This window comes from Euprymna scolopes, chromosome 3 (assembly GCF_053919585.1).
Source record: "Euprymna scolopes isolate OS-2025 chromosome 3, ASM5391958v1, whole genome shotgun sequence".
Taxonomy (NCBI): Eukaryota; Metazoa; Mollusca; class Cephalopoda; order Sepiida; family Sepiolidae; genus Euprymna; species Euprymna scolopes.
In genome coordinates this window covers 48,095,946-48,121,011 of record NC_136484.1, presented here as the reverse complement: position 1 = coordinate 48,121,011, position 25,066 = coordinate 48,095,946, and the positions used below count along the sequence as shown (strand labels likewise).

Here is a 25,066-nt window from a genome sequence, read left to right as displayed (position 1 = left end):
CTGACCGAAACATGCTCATGAAAGTGTAACGACATAGTAATACTTATGTAAAAGTAAATAAAAAGATATATAAACATATACACACAACCTCACAGAATATGTAATTGGAATATACAAATCAAATTTTAACATATTTAAAAGCTTGTAAACTTTGTAGGATAAAATTATAAAACAACAAACATTAATTTATTTTCTCTTTTTATTTTCAGGAAAGGAGACGATTTGAAAGTCCTCATCTTGGGTTTACTTATCATATGCATGGTTATGACTCTGTCGTTGGTCCAGTTAAAGGTGTCTACAGTAAAGACAATGCCATGAATAGAGCCAGGGAACATGCATTGCTGGTCTCTGATCGGCCATCTTATGTTACTATTTTAACGTTAGGTAAGACAAAGTAATATCTTTATGGTAGAATTAATTATTAATAAATATATGTATTATAGTTTTATGTGCTTAAAATAATTGTTTCTTATTTGAAGATAATTATGACATTGAATCTCTACTGTCAGAAATGCATCAAATGTCTGATTGAATATGTTAATATAAAGCAAAAGCCACATGACAGCTATCTATGTAATACTAAAACTCTATGGACCTTGTATGGTTATTTATCACACTTCACTAATAGAAGAAATGGGAAAGACGGAGTAGTAGTAGTAGTAGTAGTAGTAGTAGTAGTAGAAGAAGAAGAAGAAGAAGGGATAAGTTGTTAGAAGAGAAAAAATGTCAGGAGAAATGGGAGATTAAATGAAATAAACTAAAATTCAATGAAAAAGTAAAGAATCACAATGTCAACAAGATTTGGATTTGATGACTTAAATATAGTTTTATTAGTAAACTAGCGGGGGTACCCGGCGTTGCCCGAGTGTTTGTTTCCGGAACGGGGGGGGGGGTTAAAAAATGTTATGGTAGGTAAGTAGGAAGGATCAAACCCGGAGTCATGAGTAAAAGTAGGAAAATAAAGTGTGAAAAAAAACAAAAAAAAAAAACATCTGCAACGTTAACAGTTCGGCCACCAAGAAAAGTCCATTCCAGTTGTTTAGGAAAAAAAAAACAAAAAAAAAACGACTACGGTAGGTCGGCGCGAACGTGAAAATATAATGTGAATTGTCCAGCACGCTAACCACTACGCCACAGAGCACTGCAGCTTAGTTTAGTGATTTTAAATAACTTCACATGAAAGAACTACGAAGTCAAACCGGTGTTCTCTTCTCAACTGTTCCTTGTGAACGATCCCCAAACGGTGTTAAGTGGTGGCAGGGGGAAGAGGAATTTATTAGAGAGAAAATATTTTACCACTTCCACTGATCTTAACCGATTTTGGCCGTGACTTCTCAGCAGAAAAAGTATTGAAATCTAAGATTATCGAGGAATTTGAGAAATAATAAGCCTATAACACACCTCAGATATTGTTCTGCCGTTTGTGCATATTATATTTGCATGAAATATCTTGATTTTTAATCCTATTAATGTCAAAATCAGACGGGGAAAAATGAGTTCATTTTATTTATATAGAGATATTTATTGTTGCAAAAAGATTTATAAATATATTTAAATTTTATGTCACTTTAATTTCTGTTGTGAACTGGTGAGGATCTGGAAAAGATATAACTCGGTTTTTAGTGAAAACAAAATATATTCTAAAGAAAAACAAATATAACAAATAAAGAGAATGGTTATACATATGCCGTGTGTGCATATTCTCTTGGTCTTGGTCTTTATAGTAAGGGGAAGAATTTATTGTTATATGTAAAGTGTCCCCCCAACAATTTATTTTGTAAAAATCACTAATTTAAGTACAGGTTTTATTTTAAAAACGAAACTCTTCAAAGAAACTATAAAACATTAACAATTTTGAAAGAAATTAATTCTATCTTTGATTATAAAATGATAAATGTGTCAAAAATAAAATTTTAAAATATTTTTCAGTGCTTTTACACTATTAGAACGAAATTTTGGAAATCGTAATACTGAATTTCACATGAAAACAATGGTATCTACGTATTCCTCGTATTTTTAAGATTATTATATCCAAAAACTGCAAAAATCCATAAGGTAGAAAATTATTTATTAAAGAAAATAAAAATATAATTTGATGAAAATGATCATAAGACACAGGAGAGTTCAGAAGGGAGGTAATTTTTCGTTTTGATTTAAACAAGAGGGTGGCAATTTTTCACCTGTTAACACGATTAACGTGATTTTGTTTAATAATTCAGTCATATTCAGGTAATTTCAACTGCATAATTTGGAAGCTACCATTGTAACTTATTAGAATTGACAAAAAAAATCAGTTGAAACCATTGTTCTTTATCTGAAAACTCCATTTATCGACTACAAAATCTCGTTCCAATTCTGTAGAAGCGCCTATTTTTTTTAAAAATGAAATTAAAAAAATAAACCCTTAATATTTATTAAAATTTAAAGTATAAATTTAATAATAATTTTTAATATATATATACACACATATATATATATATATAATCATAATACAATATGTTTATTACATATACAATAAAAAAGACAAGTTTCTGCATATATAATTAACCTTGTTGATGCATCATGGGGCCCTCATATGAATGAAGAGATATATAATAGCTCACAAAATCATAAAAATAAGATAAACATTCATCATATGTTTAGCTACATGAATGATCACAAAATAATAATATAAACCATGCTCCGTATAAAATGGTTATATATAGATATAGAATATTATGAGACTGACAAACAAAAAACGACATTTTAATTTCTGTCAAAGTTATTTTCAATACAGCATTCATAAATTGATCTTAAATACCTATTAATGTAGCTTATTATTAAAACTTTTAAATCTGTATTTGATTATTTGTATCATTATTGTCATTTTGATTATTATTATTATGTAATCTCCGACTTTTGGGGTGCATTTTTTGAAATTAGAAATCTTCAAACTCGTAAACTTATACAGAATTTCAAACTGAATCCTTTATTTAGTCCATGGATGATGACGAATAGAAGTGTTAGTTTCCCTTATTTTATATACTTAATTATTATCGCTTTTAGTAAAGATTGAACCTTCTACCTCCAGAAGACTGTCAATTAGAACTGATTGTTAATCAATGCCATTAACTGTTAGATTGCATTCAGCTAAATGCTATGCTTCTTTTAAAAAGATGAACCTGTTTTATTGATTGAATATAAAAAATTTTATAATTCTATTATAGTCAGAGATGCTGCTGCACGGCTTCCAAACGGAGAAGGCACCCGAGGAGATATCTGTGAATTGTTAAAAGATTCTCAGTTCTTGGCTCCAGCTATCACTGATGTTCAGGTAAGAAAAATACCCTTTCTTTTTTCTTTTGTTGTTTTTTTTTTTTAATTTTTTAATTGATTTATTGCTTTTTGTTTTTAAGATTGGATTTTTATATACTAACGTTTGAATTTATGTCCTAGTGTAAAAATAAAAATTGGCATATTTATTGTACGTTGGAGGTTGGCAGTGAGCATGTTATGTTATACATAAAAGATAAAAAGAGACTTTGTTTTTGTTTAGTATGCAGGACATAATTAGCGGTTACATCATATATACATCCACCAAAATAAATCTATTAATACTTAGATTTTTCTTTTTGTTCTTCAGCAATTTCATATTTTGTCCTTTAAATTAATATTATTATAATCTAACGTATAATTTCCCAAGTCAGACCCAAATAGTATTTAAGCTGACAAATCAAATTTTGCTTTAAACTAGTCAATTTTCATTTCCTATGTTATTAAGAATATTAACAATTTCATTTCCCATGTTATTAACAATATAACATATTTTGCTGCAATTTATGTCCAAAATTCCTTCAGTACAGATGACTCTGAATATGAAATATTTTTAAACAATCACCTAAAAATAAAAATTAACAAGGGAATTTTAAATTGAAGAATATAATAGGAATGGTCTACCTCAAGTTTAAATTTGTACAAACAATTAATAATTAAAACCTAAAATAAGTTCACTGCATGGATACCTACGGCCAATATATTGTATTTACTATTTTAGAAATCTTTTGAATGTATTTTAATAGATTGCTTCCAAGATAAGACTAATTTTATTTGTTAAATCGTACATTCTATGAAAAAGTTGACTTTGTTCACACCTGTCTATGAGTTACACTTCTTTGGCCGGTTAAATTTTAATTAATAATTTCATTCCAACTTTTAATGGACAAAAATCTATGTACAAATGCCTACAATTTCACAGAATCTGTGTATATAAAATTCAATATTTATTTGTTTGCTATAGAAACCGATATGTTAGTTAGATAAAACATTTAAATAAGTTTTAATAAGAGTTAAAGTTCTCTAGGAATCTAAAAACACCATTGAAAGTTTTCTTTAATTCCATTTGAGGTCATTGGGAACAATTATCAGTTAGGCTCATAATATTAACTAAAATATATTAGAATACAAAGAAACAAAATTCAGTTTTTAAAAATGAATTTTGTTTGTTTCATAAAATAAAATTAAACAAAGAATATCTCAGTGAAAATGTATGTAAAAAGTCTTTATATATTTAAATTATTCTTATTGGGTATTTTATAATTACATTTTTTTTCTCTAAGAATATCACGGCACTTGTAGTTTTATTTGATCTTATATTGAAGTATTATTTTTCATTTTTCTTTAAAGCCAAAAATTGTAAACATTATATTAGAATTTATTTTCTCTAAGAAACCTTTTGATCAGCAATATATTTTGTACAGGCAACAGTGGGTGAATACCACTAGCATATAATTAGAAGTTTAAATGTAATGTGAACAGATATCTTGCTGCTCATCTTCCCACAGTCCCCTGTTAGACACAATCCCAAATAGTAGCTCTTGTGTTCCAAGTGGTAATATATCTTGCTTGGGATGAAAAAGAGTGTTTAAAAAAAAAGGAAATCAAGTTCCCTTATCTATTTCATCAAATAGACACTCGTAAATTTTTGTCAATAATATGATAGATAGCATTTTCTTAAAGTAGTTACAGAAGTAAATAATTATTTTGCTTTGAGTAAGTGTGAATATGTCTTGATTTAATATAATAGTAAATTTTGCTTATTTTTTAAAAAATTGAGAGATTTAGGTTAACCTTTTTTTATTATTATATTTCTTTTTAAACTGTTTACTTTTTTCTATTTCAGATTAATACAGTAGTTAGTGGTGCGTTAGATCGGCTACATTACGAGAAAGATCCATGTGTAAAATATGATGTGAATAGGAAATTATGGATTTATCTCCATCGAAGTCGAACAGAAGAGGAATTTGGTAAGTTACTGTGCTTATTAAGATAGTCAACAGTTTGATTGTTTAAATACGTCATTTTAAGCAAAAACAACAGTACTTACTTAATTGTCATGTCAAAAATAGCAATATATCTAAAAATTGTGAAAATTCATTGAGTAGAACAATTGCTATAGTGTTTTTAGTAAAAAAAAAAAAAAAAGAAGTCCATTGCTATGGTCTTAAAAAAAGTCCGCCATTAAAGTGTCGAAAAGGGAGATAAGTATGTCTCCTATATTTGCAATCTTCAAGTGTTTATGTTATATATTGGGATGCGTTAGGATCAATATAACATAAAATATCTTACCACAGGGTGTCCAGCCTTCTCGTGGGTATGTTTGCAGCTCATGATGAAAGAACATAATACTTATGAACAAATAAGAAAATCACTCACTGTTAAATAACGATATACATTTATTATGGAGACACATACACGTAACGACAATTCAAACATAGTACATGAAAGGTTAGAAGACCAAGTATGATAACTGGAACAAACGGCAACGATGCTCATTTCTCCATTTTGAAAGTCACTCTGTTTTCCCTCCATTGTCTCTACTTCCAGTCGTTGATCTCGCAAGTCGTTGCAAGAATTTAAATTTTAGGAGTACAGACAAGAGGGAGGCAACTTTATGAATTTATTTAAAAAAAAAAAAAAAAAAAAACATAACTGTGACCTATTTGCGTTAAGACAGCATCTGTTCTCAGGTAGAAAAGGAGAAATCCAGAAAAGAAATCTTTGTATACTGACACACTGTTTACTTTGTTTATTTAAAATTACATTGTAAATAGTTTGTATTTGGACTGTAATATAAAAATCCTTCCAGACTGAGGGAATGTTTATCTTGTTTTGGTAGCAGTGTTTTCCACTAAAAACAAAACAACCTTGTGTGTACTTTTAAAATTGTATATTTCCGTTTACAATCACTTAGTAGTAGTTATAAGTAGACATGAAGACATCAGAAATATACTTGCGTGCGAATGGAAATCTGGCATGCAATGATATGTTCATTGAAATGTAATCCGGTTTAAATGAAGTATAACTTTCAAGCAACCAGAATGGCCGAATGATATTCTCTTAATCTAAAATATAGTGGTGAATTAACTGATTTTTTTTTCTATAAACAAAGAACCCAATGATTTAGGTAGTGGTTAGAGTAGATAAGTGGACATGAGTAAATAGATAGCTACTTTCTCTTGAGAAGTTTGTAATGTGTATCAAATATAAATGTAACAAAATATTGACACAATGAAAAATAATGCATAATTTCTGGAAACATGCATGAAGACTTAAGCTAATTCCTTAGTTGAACAACTAAACATGTAAAGGTGTTGTTTTTTTCCTTCTATTTTGTCTGAATCTAGAGGGGAAAATTGAATTTATTTGAATATATAGATAATTGTTACATTTTTCTGTTAATCTGAAATTTAAAGACAAAATGATTTTTAAACCATATGATTGACTGAGACACAATATATGAAGAATTTAAAAAAATATCTTCTTTTTTTTTAATTCTTGAAATATTTTACAATTTTTTTTTTTTCTTTTTCCAGAAAAAATTCATCAAGCACAAGGAGCAGCAGTGAAAGCCAAGAAATCTCTTCAGAAACCCAAATCTAGTAAATCAGTAGGTATCGAAATGAAACAAATCTGGTTTATACCAAAATTAGCCAATTCAGAAGAATAGCCAATTAAAAAGTAGCTAACTTGAAGTACTCATATTGTTTGTGAACAAACGGACAACGTTTTTTTTTCTCAAGTGACTTTAAATATGAAATTGTAAACTGAAAAGCAGTGAAAAAATGTATCTTTTAATGGTGCAGGAACATTAGTATGTATGTGGATAGTTTAATAAATTATTTATACTTTTATTATGCACAGCTAATCTGAAACGAAATTTAGTTAAAATATAACAAATAATACTAAACCACACTTAAGTCATATGTGGCATCCATTTTAATAATATATCCAAGAAGTTTCTTTCAATCTATCTCTTCTATTGGATCCCCAGTCTAAAATCTGAAATGTTTTTTAAATTCCTTTGTGGTAGATATTTTTTCATGCTGTTTCCATTTTTTTTTTTTTCGTGTCCAAAAAAGTAGAATCTGTATCTTTATACATAATCTACCCAAAAATGTAAAATATATTTCTTTTTTTCTGGATTAACTATGCCATAACAGAGAACGTTTTTATAAGTAATTCCTCAGTCTAAAATCTAAAATTTTAAAATTTCTATTTAGAGAATAATTTTTTCATGCTGTTTACATGTAATCACCTAAAAAAAGTAGAATCTGTCAGTTTTTTTTGTTTTGTTGTTCTGGATAAACCAACATTGGACCTGATCAGTACCGAATGGGCAACAATTTGGGAATACCAGGCACTGCATGTAGAAGAATCATCATTTCCCCTGACCGTGATATGCACACGACTGGGGACCGCTTGTGAATTTAATATTCCCTTGATACTTCCTCATTTGGAGAAAGCTGGTTCAATTCACCTAGGGTGAATGCCATTGGCATACATACATATTATTTGGACTACTATTTTCATCTTGATTATTATTTTTACATTTCAACCAGTGTAAATGCCAACCTATATCAGGTTCATATTTTCAAAGATGGTAATCTTAGTCAAACTCTGAAACCTATACAGAATTTCAAAGTGAACTCTTTATTTAATCCACAGGGGTAAATTGTTCTCATTCTGTTAGCAATGATTGGATATAAGTGTTTATTAATTTTTATGTTATCTTAATTATTATTGCCTACCATTAGGATTGAACCTTTAACCTCCAGAACATTGTCACTTGAACTGACAGTTAGACATCAGGGTCGTTTTTTAATGTGGAGAAAAGGAACAAAAATAAAAATTGTCTCAGTTGTGAAGGATGTCTCCTCCACTGATAGAGAACAAGAAATTGAAGTGCAGCATCTGAAGAACATATACTACACTTTGAGTTATTTATTTGCTCCCCCACTGAGCAAATTAGGCACAAGGCCAATTTTTAAAGTGAGGAGGGAAGGGGAAATGGGGACCAACTCCCCAGGGAGTAGGGGAGCTGGATAGTGACAATTGGTATGAAGGGTTGCCCCTACATTGACCAAGGTCTTATATGTGGGATTGCTCCCACATATGGTCTTTGCTTGCAGTATCTGCCGAAACAGATGGTATTTATTTGCTCCCCCACCGAGCAAATTAGGCACAAGGCCAATTTTTAATGTGAGGAGTGAAGGGAGGGGGAAGGGAAAAAGGGGACCAGCTCCCGAGAGGTGGGAAATGGGAGCTGGTTAATGGTCAGGCATGTGGGGTTGCCCCCACATCTGGTCTTTGCTAGTCATAGCTAGTCATAGCTTGCAGTATCTGTCGAAACAGATGGTATTTATTTGCTCCCCCACCGAGCAAATTAGGCACAAGGCCGATTTTTAATGTGAGGAGTGAAGGGAGGGGGAAGGGAAAAAGGGGACCAGCTCCCGAGAGGTGGGAAATGGGAGTTGGTTAAAGGTCAAGCATGTGAGGTTGCCCCCACATCTGGTCTTTGCTAGTCATAGCTAGTCCTAGCTAGTCATAGCTTGCAGTATCTGCCGGAACAGATGGTATTTATTTGCTCCCCCACCGAGCAAATTAGGCACAAGGCCGATTTTTAATGTGAGGAGTGAAGGGAGGGGGAAGGGAAAAGGGGGACCAGCTCCCGAGAGGTGGGAAATGGGAGCTGGTTAAAGGTCAGGCATGTTAGGTTGCCCCCACATCTGGTCTTTGCTAGTCATAGCTTGCAGTATCTGCTGGAACAGATGGTATTTATTTGCTCCCCCACCGAGCAAATTAGGCACAAGGCCAATTTTTAATGTGAGGAGTGAAGGGAGGGGGAAGGGAAAAAGGGGACCAGCTCCCGAGAGGTGGGAAATGGGAGCTGGTTAATGGTCAGGCATGTGGGGTTGCCCCCACATCTGGTCTTTGCTAGTCATAGCTAGTCATAGCTTGCAGTATCTGCCGGAACAGATGGTATTTATTTGCTCCCCCACCGAGCAAATTAGGCACAAGGCCGATTTTTAATGTGAGGAGTGAAGGGAGGGGGAAGGGAAAAAGGGGACCAGCTCCCAAGAGGTGGGAAATGGGAGCTGGTTAATGGTCAGGCATGTGGGGTTGCCCCCACATCTGGTCTTTGCCCCACATCTGGTCTTTGCTAGTCATAGCTAGTCCTAGCTAGTCATAGCTTGCAGTATCTGCCGGAACAGATGGTATTTATTTGCTCCCCCACTGAGCAAATTAGGCACAAGGCCGATTTTTAAAGTGAGGAGTGAAGGGGAAATGGGGACCAACTCCCCGGGGAGTAGGGGAGCTGGATAGTGACAATTGGTATGAAGGGTTGCCCCTACATTGACCAAGGTCTTATATGTGGAGTTGCCCCCACATATGGTCTTTGCTTGCAGTATCTGCCGGAACAGATACTACACTTTGATCTTGTCCTGAAGGCCACTTGAACTGATTGTTAATCAACACCATGTCTGACATAAAACTTTCTGTGTTTGAAAAGATGTGCTTGAAGATCGGAGGTTTCATTGGTCCATTGTCAAAATAACAACCAAGATGAGGATAATAATTCAGCTTATTATCGTATATATGAATCCAAAGATTCTGTTGTTGGCATTGGTTTTCCTGATATTTTTCTAGTCAGAATCCTTTCTAGAAAGACATTTTGAATTATGGGAGAGACCACATGAAGTTTGTCAACATTTTCAGTGAAAGTGATTTCTGTGGAACGAACTGCAAACTTGGAACATCCAGGTCATCAATCGATGCCGTTAACTACTAGACCACCGTCACCTTCCAGTAATTCAGATAAACCAAAAATATCAGTCCTTGTCTAAAAATTTCAAAATATAAGATACAAAGTGTTATCAATTACAAGGGCATTCAAAAAGTAATGCCCCCTGTTTTTTTATTCTGCCCGAATGGATCGGAGGAGATTGCAAATTGCATTGTTATGATGACTGAGCTTATGCATTCATGACCTGAAAGTTTCATCTCTCTGTTGCAAATATTGACGATGTTGGACTCTAAGAAAGCAACCCCTGTCATGGACATGTGTCAAAAGCAGAGATGCGTCATTGAATTCCTGACAAAAGTGCATTGAGAATAGTGGTGACTATGTAGTAAAATAAATTCTGGCGCACAAAAGGTTGTTTGTTTTAATTGTACTGCTTTCATTTTTATGACTCTTCAACTTTTTGAGTTAAAAAAGGTTTTACTTTTGGAGCAACCCTCTTATTATGGTATAGCAGAAAAACATCCTTGTTTTCTATTCATTTTATGTCATTTTTTCCATTTTCTGGGCGTCAGGCGTCTTTGATATTTTGCAAGCTTACTTTCCAGTTTTTACAGTTTAATGGATTTACTATTTCCAAATCATCCAATCACTTATTTCTATATTTTTCTTTGCTGAACAATCTTTCTGCAATCCAAGACATCCATGCTTCTGGAATGGTTTATCCAGAAGGATGAGTGCTTCACATGACTGTATAAGTATAACATTCATAAGTTATAGTTAACTAACATACTTCCTAACTTCTCGCGTTGCTACTACCGGGAGCAATGACAAGGCAAATCAGTTCCTTCTCTTTCCCCTGTGTATGTACTCTTTTTTTTATTACGTTTTTCTGATCATTCTTTTTTATTTAATGATCATTGAAAAGTTTGTTTTTTTATCTTATTTTAATAAAGAATTATTAAATTTTTTTTTTTTTTAATTTTTTAAAGAATTATTGAAAACATTTTTTGCACTCTTTTTTTATTTTAAAGAATTATTGAAAACACTTTTGAAAATATTTTAAAACTATTTTAGGAATATAATGTATTAGATATGTTTTTTTTATGATGTTTGAAATTTTGTTATTTTGATCAATTATTTTTTTTGTTATTTTGATTTCAATAATTTTATTTTTATATTTCATAAACTTATACAGGGTGACCCAAAAAACGGGCCCCAACTATAATTAGGCCCCGTTTCTTAGTGTTTTGTCCAAATGAAATGAAACTTTAGTCATAACTAGTTTATTATATTCAATACATCACATCAAAACTAGGGTTTTGGGCCATTTTTTTCTCCGTTCTACAGTATATGTTCTAGATGGCCTCCATTTAGCTTTTGTTTTTTTGGGGGGTCACCCTGTATTTATTATATAAATTCAAATAAAAAACTTTTATTTTTAAAATTTAAAAAGGAAAGATTTTTATAATTTCATAAACATTATAAAATTATTATTATAAAATCTCAAAAAAAATTAAAAAAATTTTTTTTTTTTACTTTTGTTATTAAAAGTGAAAACAAATATTAATTGTATTATTTTATCTGTATACTTTTGTTAATTTTTATCATGTATTTTTCAATAATGTCCTTTTCTTATATTTTATATCAATAAATCGCTTCACAATAGAAATACTGAAGAACAATAAAAGTGAAGGAACTGATTTCCTTTTCACCGCTTCCGGTATTAACCATGCTGAAAGTTAGGAAGCACGTTCTTCCCGTGTTGACACAAAGAAAACATATGCAAGGTTGCTAAAGAAAAGGTTTAATTTTTATGGAGCAATTCTGGTTTCTGATTGGTTGGTAGCAGGACGTGAATTTATTTGATTCGTCAGTTCCTAGCAGCATCGTTTATAAATAGAATCTCCCAACTGTGAGGGACCTTACCCTCATTATGAATCAAAAATATTGCACACATCTACCACTTACACACAACATATCGGTAGCAGAAAGAGTTGACTATCTCCAGGATGTTTTCATTTAATATCATCTCTGTGGAAATAACCGTCAATAGGGTATATTTGTCCCAGGTAACTCCTACGCTTGAAGTTGGAGTTCAGGACCAACTTACTCTTCATGTCACTACACTTTTTGTGGGCCACTTCTTCAGAATTATTTGATCTATTCCCTGTTTGCTTTGTTCCAGCTTATTTGATTCATTGGTCTAGTGGTCTCCATCAGTTTGTTGTTTTGAAAGTTCATTGTAATTCAGCTTCCTATTCCAGTAGCTTCTATCTAAGAACTACAAGATTGTGGAATTCTCTTTCTGTTGACTGTTTTCCTCCTATAACCTTGTTTTCTTCCTACCTATAACCTTGGTCTTTTCAAGACTAAGGACAATAGGCATCTCTTGTCTTTGCGATAATCATCTATCGTTTTTGTTTGCGCCTTACATCAAGTGGCTTCATGCCTTGTTTGGAGTAATTTCCATAAAAAAAATAAAAATAAAAAAAACCTGATAAATGGAAAACTTAAGTGTTAGATGCAAGTAAGCCTGCTTAATTTTACTAAGTATATGCCTAAACAAGTGTTGTGTTTTATTACAAAAATAAAAGTAATTTTAATTATGCTGAATTTTTTTTTTTTTTTTTCAAAAATTTATCCTACAATGTAAATCGATACCTGTGTAATTTCTATAAAATTTTAACCAGAAGTTTTCAGTCATTTATGTTAGCAAACTTTACAAAGATCATATATAACAATAAAATATTTCTTTGTTCCTTTATGCTTCCTCTTTTTGTTTTTTCAGAAAGCCAAAGAAGCAGTTGCCAGCAATGCCATTGTATCTACTGCTCTTTCTTCATTACCCAACCTAAGTTCTCGCTCAATGGCATCTGTCAGTATCGCAAACCAGGAACATAAACACATTAAAACAGAACCAGTCACAAGCACAAGCCTCGTTAAACCGGCTCTATCTGCAAATCCCAAACTGTCCAATCAGAATACGTGTGTGATCACTGCTACAACGCGGACCTTACAAGGGAGTAGCAAATCAGGACTAGGTGGGACCAAACCAGCTACAATAAACCTCAGCCTTGCACAGGCACCTAGTATAGGAAGTGGTGGAAACACAGTCACCACAATACCGATATCAGAAATCACAAAAGCACAGCCATCAGCCGCAGTCTCCCAGGTGCATACCAGCATTTCAGCATCACCCTCCACTCTCACATTTGCCATAGTGCCTTCTCAAGCCACTGGAACGAGTGGCTCACAAACTATTGTTAGTCAAGGACGGACATCGACCACCAACGCGAAACCACTGTCATTAAATCTCCTACCTAGTCACCTCGTAACAAAATCTGTTGTTATAACCACAAAGCCAGAGTTGATGCCGTTTCAGCAGCACAGTATAGTCTCGACTGGAGGCAGCATCAACAGCAAGTCTCTCGTAGCTGGACAGACAATCCTCAGTACGGCCAACCGTACGGCCGTGTCCTCAGCAACAACAGCTACACCGGTGGTGGCAAGGCTTGTGTCTGCCCCACAAATGGTATCAGTAGGAAATTTACTGCATGGAACTGGTCATAAAAATTCGGGGAATGCTGGTCCGACAACAATAAAGATTCAAGGTAAGGTTGTTTATCTATATATCTATCTACTAAAACTGTGAATTTTGTTTGTTTGTTTGTCTCTGTATCCATTTGATGATGTCATCAAAATGATGGTGCCACTAAAGGATGACGTTATCAATTAAGACTAAGATGGGGATAACTCCTAAACATAAATACTCTTGATACATTAAATTAGCTTCTAAATCTGGTCGCATCACTTTAGAAGTGATGCAGGCAAATTTTCTATTCTGATAGCTCTCTTTGCATAACTTTTTCTACGTAACAGTTAACAAATCAATAATAATAATCGTTCAGACCTTTGATATTTCCCACCACAACATAACACATATGCTAAGCTGTGATTGTAGCCTAAAGGCCCAATATAAAACATGTAGTATAATACTAAACCTCTGATAATCTTGCTTGCTTTTGTACACATTAAATAAACTTGATTGGAATAAATAAGGTTGTATATATGTATTTATTTTGTATTATTTGCATCCTTCGGCTATTGTTTGCTATTGTACTTTGAATGTCACCCGCACTGAGGATTGAACCTTCAACCTCCAGAAGAGAGTAACTTTACAACTGAATTTTATAAAGTACTTGATCCACTATGCCACAGATCCTTGCAGATTATGTAGGACTTTTACCCAGTCATGGCTGACAGAACAAGAGCATGCTACCCCGATGAATTAAATAAAAGGTACCATTCAAAATTCCATGCAGATTCTCAAATTTGACAGATTCCCAAATTCAACAGAAAGATTCCCGGGTTTGACAAGATACACCTGAAGAAGGTTGGAGGTTACATTGACCAAAACATTTTGAAAATAACACTCAAGATGAGAACAGTAGTCCAAAGAATTCAAATAATAGTAATAATCAGTTTGTGTCTGAAAAATTTAGAAATGGTATATGTATTTGTTTTGTATTTTAGGTAGCAATATTTTACAGCCCATCTCAGGTGGCAAGCCGGTGCAGTTGACAGGTAAAGCTAAAGGAATTCTTCAGATTGATGGTAAAGGTCACCATCAATCAGTGAATGTGATCCAAACGGCACAAGGGGGCCTGTCAACAATCAATATCATACCCCAGGGTGGAAATGCAACAGTCGTCAGTCTTTCAGAAGCAGCTCAAGCAAATAGATCAAACAGTTCAACGGGTAAATATTTTAATGTTTTTTTCTTTTTTTTTTTTTGCACTAGATTAACATACTAATCAAGTTAGGTTATATATGAAGAAAAAATTATTTGATAAAGACTTTTTGGGTTTTTTTTTTTTTTTTTTTTTTGCTTCATTTTACTTCAGTTGAAGTTCTCAGAAATCAAAGAGGCCTCCTTCTTGGGGCTAATACTTGATCTCTATATGAGATATGACATAGATATTTGAATATTTCATTAAAGTTCTCCTTTACTGCTCAAACATTGAGTTAGTAAAGAAATTGAGAACATGAATTTTCCTCTCCTCAATTGATCATTTCAGTATGTTAAAGTATAACTTTCTTATGGTCTGTTAGTCTTACCGGATTCTACACTAAGAATTCATCTAGTCTGGTGGGGTATCCAGCGTAGTGCTGTTACTTGAGGCAACATCACTTAAAGAAGGTGTACCATTCCATGTATAAGTCAGTGTGAGGTAGCCATCATATTGAGATCTTATTTTGGCTATGAATACTATGTTATTTTGAATATTTGGTCAAAGTTTAGGTGGAAGTATGTCCTGACAAACTACTGTACAGGGAGACCTTAGACACTTGAGAATAATGTGCAGTAGGCATTCAAGTTCTCTTTTTTTGTTTTCAATTTTATCATTTTGTTCAAGCTGGGGATGAGACATTTACCTGTTATCTCATATAATTTTTTTTATTATTTTTTTTTTATTCAATTTTCACCCCAAACAAGGCACAGTGCCACTTTGAAGCAGGGGGCTACTATTAGGGACTTAATTAGCGGGGTCATTATGAAGGGAGATGAGTAGAAAGATGTTTGTTAACATTACACTTGAACTTCTGCATATCAGTGCAGTTGGGAAAGCAGAATCCTGGAAGGGAGTTCCAAAGACCCGCAGTTCTGGGGAAGAACCTATTGGAGTAAAAGGCTTTCTTGCACCTAGGGATCTCTACTGTAAAGGGATGAGACTTAGTAGCTTGTCGGGTTTGTCGAGGGGTAGTTACGTCGGGGAGGTACAAGTGTTATTCCAACCGAGAGATCTTTTTAAGATTTTAACTGTTCCTTTAAGTGCAATTATTTGAATCTTTCTTGCACTTGGTTCATTGGGTAATACTTATTTATATGAAACTGATAAATACTTTAAGAAACAAAAAATAATTAAATGTAAATTGCAGAGGTTATTAAAGAAATTATGCAACAACTTTTTGTTTCTTGTCAGCTTTTTTTTTTTATATATTTATATATTAAACTAGCTGTACCTGCTTGGCGTTGTCTAGAATACAGTGGAGTTATTTTTGTTTTTAATGTTTATTGGTTTGCACATTTTTTTAATTTATACAGAAAAAGAAATAAAATTGTAGTTGTAAGGGAGACAACCATGGCAAGTGCTCATCTGAGCTCCAATCTATGTCTCTCCCCCCTCGCCAAACATTCACAAAAAAAACACTCGTCTAGCTGAAAACACTATCAATAATTTCCCCCACTCTTTATCTATGCCTAAACCTAAACGTAGATTCCATGAACAAAGCTTCTTTCTTAGAACTGCATACCTGTGGAATTCTCTTCTGTTTTCCTGCTTTCCAGCTGACTACAATATGGTCATCTTCAAGTCCAACGTAAACAAGTTCTTGATGAGGCGTTCCCCTTAAATAATCCAATTTACCAAATTTCCACTACTAACGATTACTATATTGTCCCATTGACTACTATAAACTCTTTAACCCTTATCCTCGAGTGGCCTCTGGGCCTTGATAGCTGGTGACTTCTTTGTAAAAATAAAAAACAAAATATTTTTATATTCTTCAATTAAAAGTATGCATTATTCCCTAAACTGATTTTGATTTTTTTTTTTTTTGGATGATAATGTCAAAATGTTTCCATATTACCAATGTGTGTGCAGAATGACATCATTTTAAAAGTAAACTGTAGCAAAGTACATTATAGTGCCAATAACATAGTACAACAATAACAAATGAAAATCCACTACTCAGAATCAAAGTTTAATATGTCAGTTTAAATGCTACTTATGTCCAACTTTTAAAATATCACAAGATAACTTTATATGTTAGATTTTTTTTATTAATTCCTTTTTGATGTATTGTTCAATTTTTGCTTTCATCAAATTGAGCTCTGAAATTTGCTTTTTAATTTAGTGACTGCCGACTCTGGAACAACCACAGTACTCAGTTCTGCTCTACAGTCTGCTACGGTTATGTCTCAGTTAAAGACAGTTAATGTCACAACGACTGGAGGCACCTTACTCAATCAACAACCACTACATATGGTTAACCAACAAAAAGTTGTTTCTCCAGGCCAGGGAGGAATTGTTGTTACGCATCTGGCTCCTGGAAACATTACACTTCGGCCAGGTAAGTTCAGGTTTTAAGAAATATCTGTATATAAAAGATAAAGTTTGTCTTTCCATCTGCTTTTCACTCTTTCCTTAATGTATGCAATGCTGAAACCTATACCAATTATAAATGACTGTATCTTGTGATTTGCTTATAGCAAAAAAGATAAATTAGGACTAATGTGTCCTATATTGTATTATTGAGTTACATTTGTAAATATATAGAGAGATTTACATTTAGAGACATACACTCAACAGATTTAGTGATTTATTCTTTATTTTATTTATTGTTTATTTTTTTAGTTGTTTTCAATTATTTTTTAATTTAGTCGTGTTTTTTTTGTTTTTTCCCAAATCATTAGTTTTTAAATTTCTTAGTAATTTTTTTCCTGTCTATAATAAGTTTTGTTTTAATCATTTAAGAAGATTTTTGTGCTAGGTATGTGATATTGTTTTCACTTCTAAGCATGATTTACAGTGTTTTGAATTGTTATAAGCTGGTACTATTTTCCTAATTTTCCATGTTAGGCATCTGGAAAGTTTTTTGCTTTGTTTGTATTTTTTTTTTTTTATATTAAATGAGGTTTTCTCCTTTGTTTCCGGTGACCTTCTCTAATGTAATCTTTTTTGCATGTTTTAATTCTTAATCGAAAAGAACAGTATGTTAATGATTTATAGTGTTATTTACAAGTGTTTCAATGCAATAAAAAGGATTTTTTCTGCATCAATATGTGACAATGGATGAAACATAGATTCATCACTTCATTCTGGAGTCAAATTAGAAGTCAGCTAAGTGGACAGTTGCAGGTGAAAGCCACCACAAGCGAGCAGAAATACAAATATTAGCTGGCAAGGGGCTGGCTTTTATAGGCATTTTGTTCATTGATTACTTTAAGAAATGAGGAACTACCAGTAGTGAATATTATCTAGCGAATTATTGGTGTGTTTGAAGGAAGAAATCACCAGAAAATTGTCACAAATAAAGAAAAAGTACTCTTTCACTAAGACTATGCACTTTATCACAGATCTATTGCATCGATAGCAAAACTACATGAATTAGACTTTGAATTGCCTTTGCACTCACTCTATTCTCCAGATTTGATCTCCAGTGATGACTGATTGTTTGCAGACCTCAAAAGAATTCTCCAGGAAAACAGATTTGTTTCCAATAAAGAAATGATATTAGAGATTGAGACATATTTTGAGGCCAAAGACAAGTTGTCCTATAAAAAAGCTATTGAATTCTTAGAGAAATGTTGGAATTGGTATATATCGCCCTAGAAGGAGATTGTGTAGATGAATGATTCAGATTTTGCTTAAAGATTGCCGGAATTATTAGTTAGGTCCGCGGAATATTTAATGGGTGTTTTTAATGTAAAGAAAACAATAAATAGAAAAGCAGATTAATGTGAACTAGAAAACAGATTCACATCAAAAACACCTTTGACTAATACTTTGTTCTTTTTTTACATGTAGAAACTTTATTAAAGTAATAAACACTTTTGACCACTTTTTATACAAGAGATAGTCATCATCATATCGTATGAATCCAAAATATTCTATTGATGGCATTGGTTTCCCCGATAATTTTCTAGCCAGAATCCTTTCTAGAAAGACATTGGGTACTTACAGGAGGGATAACAAGAGGTTTGCAAACATCCTAAATAAAAGTGACTTTTGTGGAACGAATTAAATTCAAACTTGGAACACCCAGGTCATCAGACTGTGTCGTTAACCACTAGACCACTGTCACCTCCCCTAAGAGATAGTATTTACAGATGAATATAGATGAAGTGATAGAGGGGTAGAGGGATGAGGGTAAAGTAAATGTGGAGAGAAAGTAGTAGGAGAATAACACTGTCTTGTTAACTTGTTGATTAGTTTTCTTTATTATAATATTTAAAAAAAAATAAAATTATTTAATTTTTTTTTCTTTTAAGGATTATCTGGTGTTTCCCAAGGTAAAGTTGGTCAGGCTAGTCTGGTTCCTGCTCAGTTCATCCTCCATCAACCAGGTACGAGTAATGTGAAAGTTGGAGCCACTGATACTTCAGTTACTCAAGGTAAGAAACAATATCATTTGAAATGAATTAAAAGTACACGGTGGAACAATAAAATTGTCGCCCTATAAAAGACTACATGATTCCATTTCCATTTGATGAAAAACGGTTTTCTTTTTTTTGTTGCAAATCATCTACTAGTTGGCCAATTGTGTACAAATCCCAAGAGACATAAGAGCCTTCTATCATGTCTGAAAGTGGCACACTGTTCAATGATCGAGATCAGATATGCACCGTTGTACAACTCATGCTCTCTACTGATCCAAGTTTTGACAACAGGACCATTGCCAGCACCCTCAAAATGCAAATCCGTATGATTCAACGCTTGAGGACACCGCCAGGAAGACCCGGACCAAGGAGTTCATGAAAAAGGCCTAGGCGATCATTGTTGATGAAACTCCCCAGTGGTCTATTCAGTAGATTACCAGATTTAGGCATCTCACATCTCGCACACAACAGTGAATGCATGTGTGAAGGAGGACTTGAAGTGTAGGTTTTACAGGCGACTGAGAAGACAAAGAACCTCAGGCTAATCAAGTCCGTCAGGTTGCTCAACAAACTGAAGCATCCCAAGAAGCCGAACATTTCTTTTCAGCCGAAAAGAATGTCTGCCAGGAGCAGGTGCACAACAGCCAGAACCATTGCTAGATTGCCACAAATAACAGGGACGTGCCCAGAGTGATGAAAACATTCTGGCCAGGGTTATACCCTTTGGTGTGGTTTCAAATGAGGGTCACATCATCTCACCTCATTTCTTCAAAGTTGGCTTGAAAAGTCAACACCAAAGTGTACCTGGATGTACTAAAGAGTGTGGTGATCTCCTGGTGCAATCAGTTGGCCGCTGACAGACCCTGGGTGTGATAACAGAACTTTACGCCAGTCCACAAGTCCAAAGAGACCCAGGCTTGGCTTCAGGAGTGCTACGACTTTGTACCCTTCCTCCCTCGACTGATCATATGTCGAGAACATCACCAACATGACCTCTCACAACATCAAAGCCAGCCTGATCTCTGCCATCCACCAAGTATTCGCCGAGCTCCCGCCAGCGCTTGTGGAAAAGGCATGCTCCCAGTTCTGGACCCGTATCAAGGCAGTGATTGATGTTAAAGGCGACTACATTGAATAGATGTTAGCACTACTACATAATCAAGTTACCTGAATTGATTTTTTCAATAAAAGTTTCAAAATAAACCTGTAGTGTTCCTGCATTTTGTTCAAGACTGGTATAAAATCATGACTGCGAAAAATATAGGCGTTCAAAAAAATGATTGAATCTAATCAAACTAGAAATCAAATGCAGCATGTTCATTGTCGTTTTCTTTATCATTTCACCCTGTAATTTGCTAAATGTTTAAGTAATTTTTTGTCTGTTCTTTGGTCACCTCTGTATATGTACGGCATCATGCTAATAAACTCTATCTGCAATGGCGAGCATAATCCTGGAATGATTAGTTTGTGTGGTTCTCTTGAGAGTGAACACCTGAAACACTGTGTGCTTAACTACTGATAAAAATGATCAAGGGACCATACACGTCAAAATCATGTTGACATACTGGTTCTCGTTAGATCACCAAAGTTAAGCAATGTTGAGCCTGGTCAGTACCAGATGGGTGATCAATTTGGGAATTCCAGGTGCCGTTTGTAGGAGGACGTCGACACATCCCTGCAAAAGTTACAAAGACCTAACATCATCATCTCCCCTAACGGGGATATACATGTGACTGGGGATCACTTGTGAATTTCATACTCCCATAGAACTTCTTCCTTTGGAGGAAGCCGGTTAAACCAACTTTAGGGTTAGTGCCGTTTTTGGACCATGACTTGAGTTTGGCGGCATTCACCCAGGATGGGTTTAGCAAGTTTGTTTCGTACAACACAGCATTCCAGATGAACGCACACTATGCAAAATAGTTTATAGAGACCAAATAGTTATAGGCAGCCAATCTCGGGACCAGTGGCAAGTTCGATGTCGGCTTTGATGGTATGTAACTACATCTTTGCCAATCTTGGAGTAGTTCTGGAGCTATTGTTTATAAATGAACTCTCTTGTGTTATGGTGCACAGCATGACCAAACCAACAAAGTTTCCTTTTTAAAAGCACTTGGTTAAAGGGGATGATCCTGCATTGCGTGCAGATTTGTGTATTGGAGACAGAATGGTGCCAGCAGAATTGCAAAATTTGGTGGAGGCAGTATAGGTCAAACGCAAACGACCATATAGTTAGATAGCCAAGATCTTTCCAGGACAAGTGTTTTTAAAAATCTGTTCAACTATCAGCAGCAACGTCAGTATCCTCAGTGTAATGGTTGCTTGAATCAATACTGCTTAGCTGAAATAGTATATTGATCACTGTGATTCATGGCTCAGTGAATGATTCAAATCTTAAGATTTACTGGAGTGAGATAAAACCTGCTGTCTATATGGATCAAAGTGCTTGCTGCCGACAAAGGAAACAGATAACTATAAATCATGAAAATGAAGATGCTGCATTTGATTTCTAGTTCGACTAGATTCAATCATTTTTTTGAACGTCTATATTTTCCGCAGTCATGATTTTATGGCAGTTTTGAACAAAATGCAGGAAAATCATTAGAGAAAAACAATTTAACTGTCTTAACAAACAACAAATTCACGCATATAAAATAAATTTCACACCTTCATAACTTTGTGTTGAGGTTAGACGTTGCAATCATCATATATATATACAGAGGGACTGTTTCACAGTTTTTCAGTGTAGCTAGACTAGATTATATTGTGTTCCATTCATCCTGTTTTCAGAAACATCCATTTTTTTAGTGATATCGGTCCAGACAAGGCATGAAGCCTCTTGATGTAAGGAGTCAAGAAAAAAAAAAACTACTTTAAGGTCAAAATCTTGCCAATGATAAGTGTTTGATAGATGGATTTTGATCCAGAAAACAGCAATTCTTCTCCCTTTTGTTAGAAACATCGCTCATGGAATGTGAGGACTAAAATAAAAACATTTAAAAGAAATTTATGAGAGTGCCAAAAATAAACCCAAGGTCCACTTTCTGTTCTTTTACTTGTTAGCATGTGTCATAGTACATGCAAAGATAAAAAGTTATTGTGCATCTCATTCATACCAAACCTCAATATAGAAATTATTTATACTAAAATTTATTGCAATTCTGATCCCTATTTTTTAAAATTGTAAATGTTGTGTGTGTTTTTTTTTTTTTTTTTTTTTATTATTATTATTATTATTATTATTATTAGTAGTAGTAGTAGTAGTAGTATCATTTTTTTTCCTTATGGCATCTTTAATACCCAAAATCCATACCAAATTTGGTAGAATTCTGTCCAATAACTTTGGAGCCTATACTTGTATTGTTTTCAGCATAAACGGCAGCAAAACTAGCAGTAGTTGTATTAACTTGGTGTGGTAAAGGGAAAGAAAAAGAAAAACTTAAGATTTATAGATGGATTCTTTATATAGGTGGCATTAATTTGCATATGAGAGGAGTAATGGCTATAAGAAGGATGAATTGGGGAAAACAGTCAGTCAATTTCTTAACAGTTGGGAGAAAATATAGATGTGGAGAGTTGATATTGTGAATTAAGTTCAGAGGAGTTAGTACAAATGGTGGAGTTAGTGAGAAGGAGTTCTGACAAATTTTTTTTTTTTGCTTTACACTTTGTTACTCCGCTCTCTATATCAGCCAACTTTTCAAGGGTGCTTTGTGTCAATTAGCTTAGCATTGAATATTGTATATACAAAAATATAAACATATACACATACTTAACTTTATATATAAATAGAGATAATAGCATTTCATTGTGGAACTTATGGCTAATATAATTGATTAGCAGGCCACCCAGTGTTCCTTGGTCATAAAATATAATAATAATTATAATATATTTTCATACAGAAATTGAGATATGTGCATGCAAATATTATGTTTTTCTTTGAATAGTTCACTTCTTGTAAGTAAAAAAAAAATACTCAAGTTGAGATCGAAACTTAAACATAAAGATTGGGAGGCAAATATAATAACCATCAGGCCAACTTAAAACGATCTTAAAAAATGTTTTCAAACCTACTTATCCTTAACATAGGGAATCTCTCATGTGAACAATTCGCGCATGCACATTCATAAAACAGTTGACAAACAGATAAAAATCCAACGACCCCCCCCCCCCCCCTACATACAAATTTTTTAATTTTTACCCCTTAGCAGCCTTTTTTTCCGGATGAAAACTGATTAAAAAGTTTTCCACGTATCTGAATACCCTATATACCAAATTTCAAGTCTGTAGATCCAAAATTCATTGAGTATATAGGTTGGGAGTTGTCCTTACACACATACATTCTCACTTTTACAAAAGTATGTCTTCTTCATTGTAGATTATGCACATTAAGTTATATTTAAACTTCTACTATTTTCTTTCTTTTGTCTAGCTACCCCTATCATTGTTAGCAGCAACAGCGGCAAGCCTACCCAGAACATCCAGGTAGTACGGACAGTATTATCACAGCCATCAAGTGTAAAACCTGGGCAGACCACCATTTTGATCTCACAACCTGCATTACAACAATCTGGCACGACTGTCTTATCTTCGGCACAATTGCTTCAAACAGCGAAGATGCAAGGAAAATTAACAGGAAAAGGGAAACCACCCCCAGTGTATGCTCGGATCCTCACGCCAACAGCTGGTATGAAGTTAGCCACTGTGGCTTCTGGTCAGGCTCTCACGGCGCAAGGAGTCAGTGTCATCCAAGCGGCTGCAGCTGCTGGCAAACTAACATGCCAAGCTCTCACGGCTACTGTCCCTTCGCAGGCAATCAGGTCACAAGAACGTAGCATTAGTACTACCACTACCATTAGTAGTAGTAGTAGCAGTGTTAGTAGTAACAGTGTCAATGCCAGTAATAGCGGGAATAGTAAAAGGGAGGAAAAGAAATAGTGAATGTTTTTCTTTTTCCTTTTTGCTTCTTTGTCCATCTTTGATGATGTAGATACTCTTCGGTGTTCTGTGCACATTGTTGAATTTAAACAAAAATGCCAAGATGGGAGAAAGGATTATAATCTTTAGAAGACTTTAAAACTCCACCGTCTTTATAAATTATTAACTTTAAAAAAAATTTGTTTCAAAAAAAGAAAAAAAAATTCATTATCTTTTTTTTTTTCAGTTATAATTTTTACAGATTATGGTCAACTATGGTGGTTGTCTTGTGTATGTTTCATATGTACGCATCTTGGTGGATTTGAAGAAGGCGTGCATTTTATATGCTTAACAAGTAATGAAATTAATGAGTTTTTTTTTTTGTTTTTGTTTTTTTTTGTAAGTCGATATGAACATAAAGAACAGGAACAAAGTCCGTTGAGAAGTGGATGAGCTGAAAGAAGTTTGTATAGAAAGAATAAATGGAAAAATGCAACAACCACAAAATATAGAAAGCAGATTTGAATCAAAAAAATTTTTATTGGCTAATATTTGGCAATATTTAACAGAAACTTTTGCAGATGTGATTTTTAGTCATTTTGATAAAGTTTCTATTAATAAAGAAACGAAATATTAGTCAATCAAATATATTTTTGACTTGAATCCTTATATATATATATATATATATATATATATATATATATATATATATATATATATATATATATATATATATATATATGTGTATGTATTATTAATAGTCAATTTCAGAATTGAAGATCAATAGAGATTAATTTCTAAACTCCAGAGCATGTATAACTAAATAATAGAAGGTTATATTCCAATCAACCATGTCTGTATTCATTTCTAAAAAAGAATTTATTGATGAACCGTTTCATTAACACTGAGACAACCAACCTATT

General features: G+C 33.6%; 1 protein-coding gene across 3 annotated transcripts in view; it reads left to right on the top strand.

The window, feature by feature from the left end:
* Positions 1-24,367, top strand: part of LOC145254776 (uncharacterized) — a 96,476-nt gene extending 72,109 nt beyond the window's left edge. For all 3 annotated transcript variants that reach the window (XM_080113553.1, XM_080113571.1, XM_080113561.1), the window contains 9 exons: positions 210-384; positions 3,207-3,313; positions 5,159-5,282; positions 6,852-6,925; positions 12,852-13,674; positions 14,597-14,821; positions 16,982-17,197; positions 19,119-19,241; positions 23,659-24,367. In XM_080113553.1, the coding sequence (XP_079969679.1) occupies positions 210-384; positions 3,207-3,313; positions 5,159-5,282; positions 6,852-6,925; positions 12,852-13,674; positions 14,597-14,821; positions 16,982-17,197; positions 19,119-19,241; positions 23,659-24,164 (2,373 nt within the window). In that variant the 3' untranslated portion in view covers positions 24,165-24,367. The remainder of the gene's footprint in view (positions 1-209; positions 385-3,206; positions 3,314-5,158; positions 5,283-6,851; positions 6,926-12,851; positions 13,675-14,596; positions 14,822-16,981; positions 17,198-19,118; positions 19,242-23,658) is intronic.
* Positions 24,368-25,066: the final 699 nt, after the last annotated feature.